The sequence below is a fragment of the Lolium rigidum genome, chromosome 6 (assembly GCF_022539505.1).
Source record: "Lolium rigidum isolate FL_2022 chromosome 6, APGP_CSIRO_Lrig_0.1, whole genome shotgun sequence".
Lineage (NCBI taxonomy): Eukaryota > Viridiplantae > Streptophyta > Magnoliopsida > Poales > Poaceae > Lolium > Lolium rigidum.
The window spans coordinates 204,462,484-204,474,746 of record NC_061513.1 but is presented as its reverse complement, the minus strand read 5'-3'; the positions used below and the strand labels follow the sequence as shown (position 1 = coordinate 204,474,746).

The 12,263-nt window shown below is 41.7% G+C and overlaps 2 protein-coding genes across 2 annotated transcripts; one reads left to right on the top strand and one right to left on the bottom strand.

The window, feature by feature from the left end:
- The first annotated feature begins 234 nt into the window (after nucleotides 1–234).
- LOC124667801 (PSME3-interacting protein-like) lies at nucleotides 235–4,231 on the top strand. Its single transcript, XM_047205043.1, has 7 exons — nucleotides 235–374; nucleotides 503–577; nucleotides 674–731; nucleotides 1,228–1,283; nucleotides 2,986–3,048; nucleotides 3,457–3,525; nucleotides 3,719–4,231. The coding sequence occupies exons 1-7, from the start codon at nucleotides 291–293 to the stop codon at nucleotides 3,962–3,964; spliced, it is 651 nt and encodes a 216-aa protein (XP_047060999.1). The 5' UTR covers nucleotides 235–290; the 3' UTR covers nucleotides 3,965–4,231.
- Nucleotides 4,232–6,525: 2,294 nt separating this feature from the next.
- LOC124666498 (suppressor of mec-8 and unc-52 protein homolog 1-like) lies at nucleotides 6,526–11,987 on the bottom strand. The gene is made up of 15 exons (XM_047203848.1): nucleotides 11,881–11,987; nucleotides 11,261–11,624; nucleotides 11,122–11,170; nucleotides 10,786–10,869; nucleotides 10,579–10,682; nucleotides 10,105–10,191; nucleotides 9,970–10,023; nucleotides 9,696–9,791; nucleotides 9,362–9,489; nucleotides 8,761–8,887; nucleotides 8,566–8,625; nucleotides 8,359–8,466; nucleotides 7,251–7,351; nucleotides 7,101–7,152; nucleotides 6,526–6,784 (listed from the first exon to the last, which is right to left on the bottom strand). The coding sequence occupies exons 1-15, from the start codon at nucleotides 11,919–11,921 to the stop codon at nucleotides 6,686–6,688; spliced, it is 1,554 nt and encodes a 517-aa protein (XP_047059804.1). The 5' UTR covers nucleotides 11,922–11,987; the 3' UTR covers nucleotides 6,526–6,685.
- Nucleotides 11,988–12,263: the final 276 nt, after the last annotated feature.

Here is a 12,263-nt window from a genome sequence, read left to right as displayed (position 1 = left end):
GTAGGCTCTTAAAACAATTTTTTTTACTAAGCAAACATTCTCTTCAATTGCTAAAACAGGTTTGAAAATTCAGGTAAGTGAACTTTTGGCTAAATAACCAATTTTCCTATCAAAAATTTGTGTGTCCCTTGAGACGTAATCCAACGGCTGGGGGGTCGTTCTGAGCGCGGAGAGCCTGAGAGCCAGCGGCTCGGTCGTGATTCGTGTGATTTTGGGGATCTCGCAGCCCTCGTCTGCGGCATTGGTGGGCTTTTGGGTGCGGCGGAGGAGAAAGAGGAGTCGTGGTCGGAATGGACGGGGAGGAGACGACGTCGAGCTCCAAGGCGGCCGCTCCGGCGACCATCCGCCTCGTCAACTTCGTCTCCGAGGAGCAGGCAAGGCTACCATCTCCTAATCTCTCTGGATTGCTCGCCCGCCCACCTGCCCTAGCAAGTAGAACTGAATGGGGCCAAAACCTAGAACAAAACGCTGAGATTTTTCTGGGGGTGGGGAAAAATCGCAGCTCGACGAGGCGAAGCGGTCGAGAGGCGAGCGGGTGGAAGACGGCACCGCCCAGCGCGACAAGCCCCTCTTCCAGGTACTTCTTTCTCGCCTTCGCTTCAGTTTGCTTGCCCACAATCTGGTACCGTCCACGGAACTGCTGGCTAATGCGCCTGTTCCCCCCGCTGTGCAGATCCTGCAGGAGAACAAGGATAAGAAGGATGCCGAGTTCAATGAGCGCTTCAAGCACAGTAAGTTGCCCAACCACTTCACATCTTATCTTACAGCCCCTGCGAAACACAGGTGAAGTTGTCGTGTTTTAGGCGTAGAAAGACCAGTTGTAGCTTTTGCTAGTGCAGTAGCACGGCTAATGCCCATCAAAGGATGCAGTTACTTAGAGCAAGCTAGAAGTATGACTAGTAATTCAGACACTTAAGCCTGTGGACAAGTGCTTACTGATAGCAATGAATCTGTGTGGTAGTCAGTCGTAGTTATAGTGTTAATACAGTTGAGCTTCCTTGTTACCTGTACTTTTAACTGAAATAGAGTAAAAGAGGAGTATATCTTCTTTGAGTTAGAAGCTGGGGATAAATTGAAAAACAAGTTTGGTCTTGTTGGACAACCTTTTCTAACCCGTTCTTGTCTAGTTCCCTGTTATCGCTGTTTCTCGGTTGAAACACAAGATGCAGGGTCTTGTGGTTTTACTAAATACTTTGTTGTTTTTTGATCTTTCTATGTTGTATCCAGGACCTCCAAAAGCCTTGGATGAGGATGAGTCGGAGTTTCTCGACAAGTTAGCTTTGGTAAGCATTTAATATATGCTAGCATCAAAAGTGATAGCTCCAGTTAGACTGTACAAATTGGATGTACATTTTGTTGTTCGTTCTTGTAGCTATCAGTTTCCTCTCCAGACTGAAATATTGGACCAAGGTAGGATTTTGTTTGCTACATTCTCAGTGGCCAGAGCATTTGTATGCCTGCAGCTGCCTGAAGCCTTTTTTCCCTTGATACCACCTAAGAGCGTCGAGGCACACAAAAACTGGGTGCTTGGATCCATCATGTGAAACGCCTTCTTCTATTTGAGGAGTGAGCTTTTTGCAAGCAAGATCCGGAAAAGAGGGCTATTGTCCCATAAAACTAATAAATAGAAATGAGGCACCAAAGGCGGGCCCTGCTGTATGCTCTGATCTCATAGTTAATAGGCTTGTCCATATCTTTGCTTCCATACGATATCTAGACTTTATTTGCATAATGGTGTTTTTGGTTATTTGCAAATGTTACTTGACATTGACAGGAGAGGTCTTATACCATCAGAAACAAGAGAGCACAACTATTCGTGGTGTTCGAATGTCTCAAAAAGTCAAAATTACATAAATTATGGATATAATAGATAGTATAACAAGTACACTTGCAAAGATTCATGCAAAAATAAGATTATGAGCTGTACAAAATAACAAATTGTACATGTATAGTTTACTTGAATTACTATACTAGCTTTTAAAATTTGTATATATTTTGTACAGGTCACAAGTGGCCTTTTTACTCAATTATTTTTTTAAATAAAATTTGAGGTGATCAATCTTCAGCCTTCACTCCTTTTTGCTCTTCCTATACAAGAGAAAGGAGTGAAAAAAAACCGCTTTCTTAGAGGTGCTTCAGACCTGCAGACTCTACCCAGGTGGAACAAAACTTAAGAAATAAAAAACATAACCATCTTAATCTTAATTGAACTGAAAACAGGCTATCGTTTATGATAAGGAAAACTCACTACTTGAGCAGCTATTATGGTACTATGATTAAGTTACCGTTAGTACCGACATCATCTCATTCTGTACTTCTATAGCGACCAGGTATCCAAGTTAGTGATAGCACCCCGTCATATCTTGTGCTAGGACAGAGATACAGGATAGCAGCCAGCAATCCTAGGATCTAACCCTTTTCTGTATTGTTAGGATTAAACTTGCAACCATACTTGAAAACAGTATTTTGTTGACCATTTACTGCAATTACAGAAAAAATCTTGAATGTTAATATAAACCAACCACATTTTAGAGAACAATGTGCAGTTTAGCATTCGTCTTGTTTTGGTGACTATGCTGAACATTGTTAAGAAAAGTGAGGATTGGTATTTGCAACTTTGTTACTTGGGTGAAGATAACATTACAAAAGACAGCAACGTCATTGTTTACCTTCTTGCGTACGATTTTGGGTTAATGTAATATGGAAATATCTGCTATTAGTTTCCTCAATAGGATCCTTCTTTCCGATTTGCGGCATTTTCCTTGGAGTTTACAATCATCATATGGTTATTCTAAAAACTGAAAAGTAGGAAATTGTCTGCAGTTGAATGATTGAGTAACTTGGTTTTGATGTATCAAGTAGTGCACTAGTACTGGTCTTTAGCTTTTTGATATTTGAAATGAGAATTGTGGACATAAAAATGGGATCTCAAGTATGTCTTGTGCTGTCATGCAAAATCTTAGTCCTTTCATTTTACTATGGCAGTCAAGGAGGGAATATGAACAGCAGGTGGCCAATGAAGAAGCTGAACAACTACGTAGTTTTCACGTGAGTAATATTACTAACAAGTTACATGCATTACCTGTACTTTCAAATTCTTAATATCCATATTTATTTCGTGTAGAAGTTGCAATAAAACATGAACGTTTTTCCCCTTTAGGTGTGCACGGAATCTGATCTGTACATTTTTGCGGGTCATGTAGGGTGCGTCCCTATGTGTATCATCTGAAAATAGCAGATTATGGAGCTTTTTAACCCTTCATACTTGATTTTAAGCTTGATCTCAAGCTTGTAAGGTTCAGCAGTTGTTTTACTATTACAAGATAGGGTAGGAAAAGGATAGGAAGGCCTGCTTGCTACAATTGAGATTGGAATAATATGTTAATTTATCATGCCCCAAGCGTCCAAGGGTGAAACACACTCACATGACATACCTAATGGATATTTTTCTTTCAGGAGGCTGTAGCTGCCCAGTCTACTATTGCTCATGAACTTGTTGAGATTCCTACAGTTTCTAGACCTGAGGTATGCTTACAAGCAAAGCGGATTAGTTGCATACCATGCTTTTAATACGGGAGTGACCAAAATTGCATATTCGTATGCCACATATGTCCAGTTGTTAGTTACATTCGCCTGGCATGATTGTAGAGATAAATGTAACATTTATTAAACCAAATCATCCCTGCGTCTGATCTGTCTTTATATCAACGTAAATCAGGAGAGCAAACCTAAGCCACCTGCAAAGAGGAGCCAGCCTGCACTCCTGAGAAATGTTATAGTTTCTGTGAAGCCACAAGCCAAGAAAGCAAAGGTCAGCACGGAAAGTAAGCCTTCTCCCAAGGAGCTGCCTTCGAATGGGCATGATACAGACTGCAAGCCACCAGGCGAGACCAAGAGCGTACTCGGCTCTCTGGCGGCATACGGAGATGACGATGAAAGTGGCGACGACGATGAACAACAATAATATTCCAGGTTCCAGAACGCTCATTACCCCCAAGGAGATGCAATTCCGCAACAGCCTGTTTAGAGGGGTTTGCTTGGCGACGTGCAAAATAGACATAGATGGTTCCGTTTCAGTGTAAGGACGTACTGTGGAAAGGCGACACGAGTAAAGAGTTGTATTGTATCTGAGCAAAACAATACAAATGCACCAATACACCATGACGCCAACATCAGTTATTCTAATCATAACGCTGAACAATTTGCGCTGAGCGTGGTGCTGACTTTTGTATGCTCAGTGTCAGGATGGCTGGTGCTGACCAAAATGTTAGGATTTGGTACTGATTTAAGTTTGGACAAAGGGCCAGATTTGTTAAAAGAAAAAGAAAAAAACATGTAATTGCATTTCATTCTGTAGTGCTGGTGCTGTCTCCAGTTCCTCATGGTTGCTAGAAAATACTACTACTAGCTTTATCTAGCTGCTTGGTTTGTTAGTCCAGGAAACATAATTTTTACATAAAATCTGGTAACTTTTGGTGGGCAATGGTTTGTACCAAAAACATCAGAGAGAAGGTCTCTGGAAACCGCAATGACATTTAGAAATGATAAGGAGCAGCTCTCGCCCGGTAATCCTGCAGCCGTTCAAGTGAAGATTATATTATAATTCTCCTACAAGTGAAGACTCGCAAGCCTGTAGCTAATTCTAAAATGTGCTATTTGGTAGGAATATTATAGCATATGGCAGCCGAAGAAAAAAGAAGTGTACGACATGGGTTGTTGCTGCGGTACGTACGAGCAGAGATCCAACAAGTTGGGCGAGCTGCTGGGTGTCTGCAGTACGCATCTTGCGCGTTGTACTACTCAGGGACCAGGTCAGCATTTTGTGTACTCCAGTTGCATCGTTGTACTGATGGATGCCGGCGGCTGATTGTTAGAGAGAAAGAGTAGGGTGTAGTACAGTACTGGCAAGTCAATGAAGCGGAGAGATAGAAGCAACCTTCCGTGTATATATAGATCTCCATTGCTTCTTCGTGATGATAGTAGCATGGGCGTTGGCAGCATCAGGTGAAAGTGGTGAACAAACAAGTGTTGAGAGAGAATTTGTGATTGGAGAGGGGAGAGGAGACAGGGATGGAGCAGAGCAAGGGATGGGGCAAACAACAAACTTACTTTCTTGCTTCCACCACGTGGATGTGGATGTGGCAAGCAGAAAGAGCAAACTGCGTGCTAAGAGAGTTGTGAGAGATGAGAGCTGATGGTGTTGTTGCTCCCTCCCCTGCACTGCCTCTTCCCTGGCTCCCCTGCATCACCTCCCTCTCTTATCTCCTTCTCTCTCTCTCTCTCTCTCTCTCTCTCTCTCAGTAGATGTTATATTTTTCTTACTACTACGTTTGTTGGAAAAACATGAAACTGGAAGGGGAAATTGCAACGCGAAAGTGGCATTTTATTTGATTTTGACACACATTTTCCAGTCATGTTCTTTGGAGGTGTTTGCAGGAACTATCTACTGGGAGCTCCGGCGAAGACGAAGGCAACAAATCTAGACACCGTCGCCTGGAGGAAGCAACAAACAAAAGAGCAGATGTGCCATTGCTGTTTCTTTATGTGAATTTCGGTAGCCAGTCTCAGTTGATGTGAAATCAATTTCAGTGTAATAGGTCTATCTGCTGCCTAAAATCTACTTTTCGGCTCAAAAGCTTATATGTTCTGAAGACGGTCAAATCGACCGGCTCTGGCTGTATTACTTGGTTTCATCTCCAATGTAGATGGAGACAGGGCGGTGGTGACACTTGGATAAATAAAAATCAACATCTACATCATCGTTAACTCCAACCAAAAATGTTCCATTTACTACTGTATTCTTGAAGAAGAAATGTTCCATTTACTACTGACCGTTCTTAGGGATCTCATCTGCTTGCACTAAAAGCTGATTGAGTTCAGAGGTTAAAATAAGGCGATTTTTTCCGAGAAAAAGGAAAATCTTTGAGTCTGGATGTACACAAAGCGACGAGGTTAAGAGCTAGGAAACCCCGGCAGCAACACGTTTGAGACCCGCCTCTCCCGCGTTCGCCCACATCCATCCAGACCTCCGCCCTAATCTTATCCAGAAGGGCCTCCTGTCCCAATCGGCAAAATCATCTCCTACAATCGACGGCCTAGCCGTAGATCGGGTCCACAAAAGCACCAGGTGCCAAAGGTACTGTGAGAAAGAGCACCAGCTGAACAAGTGAATCATACTGGTGATGCTGCAATCCACGTCCTGTCTTCAAGACAAAGAACTTCACTCGTGGAGGTGCCCATCATATTGTCCACTGTCGCCCTGAGCATGACATTCCTTTTAATTACCCTCCGTATACTTCCTTCTTTCCAAATTAACTTGTTTGATCAAGTACCCTTCCAAGAAAAAACTTGTTTGATCAAGTATATATGAATAAAAAATCAACATAAAAGCTATTTCATAGTGGCTCTAATAGTATTAATTTGACATGTTGATACTTGTTTACTATATGGTTGGTCAAGCTTTACAAAGGACTAAATCAGCGACAACTAATACGGAACGGAGTTATACGGAAAATGATATGATCATATATGATACAATGAGAATATACTGAATTTCATTAGCAACCGAGTTCTCTACATTGCAAAAACCAAATACATCTGCTTAACTATCACTTGGAAGTTGGAATATGGGCTGACAATATGTTCCCTAAAAGTTACAGGATCAGAACAAACTGAATCAACATAATCAAGCCTTCCATATCTTCATCGTACAATCTACGGCATAGGTGGCAAGCAAGTTCCTGTGAGGGTGGTGCGCAATGCCAATCACATCCTGTTCATGGACCTGCAAAAATCCAAGTCAAGAGTAAATTTCATACCTTCCTTAGACACACTAAGAAAAATCTTCTACCCTTTTGATCTGAATGAACTCTTTAGATATGTTTCTTGCAGATAGTTTGTATCACCTCCCGCTGATACCCAAGATGTTTTTAGGCAAACCAAATCATATTGTTTTGGCCCGATCTGTGCAATATTGCATAGCTTAAAAAAAGATATATCTGCCTCTTTGTAGGACTCAGTAATTATTTTTAACTTCAATTGTTAAGGCGTTGCTGAGCATTTCGATAAAATCAGTACAACACAAAGGTTTTCATACAAACCTTCATTAGATTCTCCAGCTTCCCGGACTGTAGGCTAAAGCAATACAATTTCCTACACAGAAAAGAAGTAGAACACTCATTGATCATGAAGCCACACAGAAGCAGCACGAATGAATAATGGAATAAACAACTTTATCACAATATCCTCACATGTCTTCACCAACACAATATATCCAATCTCCTTTCGGTGAAACGGAAGCTGCAACAAAATCTCCTCCTACCTGTTTCCCAGACGAGAAACTCTTTACAACCTGCAACAAGTTTTCAAGGCAAGAAATAGCCGTAAGGTAAAATTCATGAAAATGCCCAGTACTAAGCATGCACTTGATTATGGAAGTCTATTCTCCTTTTATATCATTTGGCTAACCAGCCTTTCCAAATTTTATTGAGACTTTCCATTGCAGATTATAGAGTAAATTCAACAAAGCACGGTTAAACTGCAATGCACTTCCTTAGACACCAGAATCACTGAGCCCTTTTTAAGGTCTGAGAAGGATAGCTTAGAGGGTTCAATAAAGATAACTTCGAGCCTTTAGATGGCAAAAATCTACTCCTTGGTTTGATGCCTCTTAGAAATAGAACATTGAAATTATAAGCACCCCTTGGTTTATGCCCAAATTTGGCTTGCCAATGCGCGGGCAAGCTCAAAAGATCGTCTATCAAATGGTTCGCTACCAAATTGCTTGCCAACCACTATAAAGTTGACAAGTTTTTTACTTTGCTGAATATTTATTGGATTCACCATGTCCTAACCAAGCATATGTACTTTTTACAAGCCTTAACCATGTCCTAACAAAGCATATATATTTTCCATGTAAAAACCTGTCATCTTTTTACAAGCCTTTGAATGGCCAAATGGTTAGGACATCGCAAATCCAAACGAAAATAGGAATCTACTTTGTCTGCAACCAAGCATATGTATTTCTTTCTATTTTAGTTGGATTTGTGATGTCCTAACTATCCTGGTAGATTCCTACCAAACTAAGATTTATTCTTTATGCGGAATTTTCCATATCACCCCAAAAGGCGTCTCAGTTGGTATCAAACGGGGGAAAATGTGTTTTAAGTTGGTAAATGGTGCAGGGAAAGTCTGGTCATGAGATGCATTTAGGCCTTTAGGGTGTCATCATTATGAGAAAACAGATTTTCAGGTAAGTTGGTACATAAGTGAAGCATGTTTCAATGGACTACTTTAAATTTCTCAAGACAAGGAAACAGAAGTTAAATGACAGAACGGGGTGTGAAGGTCACATTATACCTGTCCTTGTAAAGTCATGATGTTAATTGACGAAGTCTTATTGCATACAACAATGTGATCACTGTTCTTCGGAAACAAATGGACAGAGTTAACAGATGCTTCCCCTCCCTGGAAATTATATAAAAAAAACATATGGATAAGAAAGCAGGACTGAAAACCTAAACGAATTTATGAAGGGCTTCGACAGCGTGATAAATAAATACGTACCCTCAAAGGAGGAGGAGGCTTGAATGATTGCAAACAGTCTGCTGTTTTTGAATCCCATACCTACACCAAGAAATCATAAATGAATGTGCAGAAAGTTGTATACCATAAGGATCATCAGATGAGAAAATCGAAGAATAATGAAATGTTAGTTCTCGCCGGGAAAAAAGTACAACTGTTGATACAGGAGATCTGCACCTTCACAAAATAATCACTGGAAGCTGTGATAACGCGAGTACCATCGGTAGAAAAGATGGCACAGTTCACACAGGAGGTGTGGCCGCGGAATTCTTTTAGCATCTTCCCAGACTTAAGGCCATGGATTCTGGAAAAGGATGAGAATAACCCTGTAATTATTTTCAGGGACTACAAATGCATAAGACCAAGGGATGAATAAATCACTAAATTCGGGTAAGTTTGATTCATAAAAACACCAAATTTGTTAACAGAGGGAGAGGAAGGCCATAAACAAATTTCATATACCATCAACAATGAAAATATTTTTCTGATTAATTCTCAAATGGATCCAATATTTCAAAGATATGCAATTTAGGCAATACAGAGCACAATTTTTTTATTAACTGGACTATCTTAGAGAGATGAGAGCACTATCGTAGAAGTCCTCAAACACAAGGACCGATAACAGCATGTAGCTTTCCCAAATAATGTACACTAGCTCAACACATGCAAAATATAATCTTTGACAATGCTTTGGTATGAGAACATAGCAGAACAGTGGAATGAAAATATGTATCTCTCCATTGTAAATTCAAATTAGTGGTATATGATTGTAAAAAACCTTGCGGTAGTGTCAAAAGAGGTACTCAATATCTGAGATCCATCACGTGAAAATGTAACACTTGTAACAGCTTTCGTATGTGCACGCTCCAGGCGCCGCAAGCACTGCCCAGTTCGTATACGCCAAACCTGCAAATCGGTGAAATAAACAGTTCAATATGGCAATGCAATTCTCCTATCACATTAATAAACCAATATGCTGGCACATTAATCAATCAGAACTGTAAACAGGTCAACCTTTGTCTATTACCAAACACTTAGAATCAGTTAATATGATACAAATGCTGTAACTACTCTAAACATGGAAGCGGGAATGAATACCGCTTGGTGGGTACCTTAATTTTTCCATCCATTGATCCAGATGCCAGCGATTCAGAATCTCTACTAAAATCAACACAGAGCACAGCCTCCTCGTGCATCATAAAGCTTTCCTAAAAAATGTTTTAAGCAAATGTTATGCAGAACATTAACAATCCTTTTGTATCGAAAGTAAAAGAACAAGACTTTTTTATGTCACTCTAAAGCTACAGATCTTGAATAGCTTGGCTATGTACAATAACAGAAATCGTTTTAATTTCATGTTAAAAATGGAAAGCTCAGGTGCCTTACATCGGCTTGATACTGCAGATCCTTTTTCAGCTTGCCGGTAATATAATCCCATACCTGAAATTATTAATGAAATTTAGCCAAGCTACAGCAAAGAGCTAACCTGCAAAACACAATAGCAAGTAACAACTAACTTACTTCAATGATTCCATCCACTGACGATGAAACAAGGTACTGACCATCGGGTGAGAATCGAGCACATTCAGGGTGGGTTTTCTTTCCGAACTGAAATAATAAAAACAAAATGTCACAGTGTGTTTCTATATCCTCCTTCCTGCATGCAAGTGAAGATGATGATAGAACCTCAACTACATCTTAAAGCATGGGCACATGTCAAAGTGTGTTTTGTATCAATGTTTTCTAAAGAATATTGGGACCACCATAATGTCCCAACAAAAATCAGAGCGGCCATGTTTATTAAGCTAATTGAAGAACTATATCATTAATAATTAGCTGTATCAAGTTAAGTCAGAAATCATCTTTTTAGGCTTCTCAAAGTCATTGATATCAAATACATTGTTCTTTAATCTATCTTCTGTAGTTCCTTCCTGAGTGTAATGTAATGTAAATATAAGAGCAAATGCAAGCACAGTGATACAACCACAATATCACCTTTATTTGATGTGCCAAAGTAGTAGGATATGCCTCTTCTTCGTCTTGCTTCATTGCAGCGGTTCCTCTGAATAAATCGAACTGTGTGCCAGGGGGTAACAACCCTACATAACAGGAACAAGAAAAAAGGAGCTAGGATGAGTCCACACTTGACATACTAAGATCATCGCAGGACCCCAGGTTAAAAGTGTGCGACCAAGAAAGTACCTTGGTGCTGTTGCCATTTCAAAGCCTGGGTAATCAGCGCCATTAGCCGAGCTGGTGGGACTACTGAAACTTCGGAAGCAATAGCTGACATTGTCAAGGGAGATGAGAAGGTAGCAGTGAGGACCAGAAAGACAGAACTTGCAGGGCAGCTAATTAATTGCAAAAAGTAGTACATGTCGATGGGCACTGCAGACTTTAAATCATCCATGAATAAGGACCAGTAGCTCCTATTCATCAACATATTTCATTATCAAGCAGCACACGTTTACTATGTATAAGTACGAGTCATTTATATATATAATATGGCCTCACAACAAACATATTCAGCATCCTCACCTTGGGCAATCTGCGCACGGCGCTTCTCCTTGGTGGATTCTTGGTAAGCCTGTTGAGCAAGACATTTGCCAGTTAAGAAAAATAGCATAGCAAAAAATTAACAAATTACTACTAGATGTAGCAAGGTAAATCTGGTAACCTCATTGGGTTCAAAGTATGTCCGGACAAGGAGGTGCTCTAGCCGGAGGTAGCGTTCAGGCTCCTCCTGTTTCATGACGCCCATGACCTGCGTCTGGCGAAGGATAGCTCGGGCGGTGTCGAGCTCACGGAGCTCCGCCATCTCCAGCACAATCTGCTCGTAGAGGTCCTCGAGCTTCTTGCGCGGCAGCTTGAGCTGGGCGACCTGCGGCAGCACGGCGTCCCAGCGGCCGGCATTGATGTCGGCGACGAAGGTGTCCATGCTGTCGACGGTGTTGAGCGAGACCTGGCACTCGTTCTGCAGCGTCTGGAACGTCTGGTGCAGGGAGTTCTCCTTGCAGAACTGAAGCATTATCTTCACCACGCTGCATCAATGCAATGGGTGGGTGCAAGAAACAGATTAAATCCCCAGATTTTCTTCTCTTCTGTTAGCTACTGCTACAGATTTAGCAAAAGAGTATCGAAATCGCAGTTTCCTAATTAGATTGAAGCAACTAGGAGTAGATGCACCCGTGCGGGGATGGGCGGATTCAAGGAACATCGCTAGGGTTTAGGGATTGCTTGGTTGCTTTCGCGAGCGTAAGGTATAGGGCACGCAAAAGAAGAAGGTTTTGTACGTACTCGCCAGCCTCGATCTCGAGGGCGGACGCCGAAGACGCCATCTGCGGCAGGCGGCAGGCGGCGGAGGCACAGAGTCGGGGTCGGCGGCCGGAGAAGAACAGGAGGAGGTGGTGGTGGCGGATGAGCGGAGCGGAGCGGATCGTGGCTGTCTGCTAAAGCCCGGTAGCCTCTAGTCTAGATTAAGAGGCTCTTATTTACTGCCTTTACAGATTTGGTCAATACCGCCCGGGGCGATTCGCAACGCCAGATCGCACATGGGTCGGCCCAACCCAGAAATCACTTTCCTTCAGGATATTTCGTTGGCTACATGGACTGCACAGCCCACGGTCCGGTACGTGGTTTTGTGCAGTCCGACTATAGTGTCGGTCTTCTCTCTAAAAAAA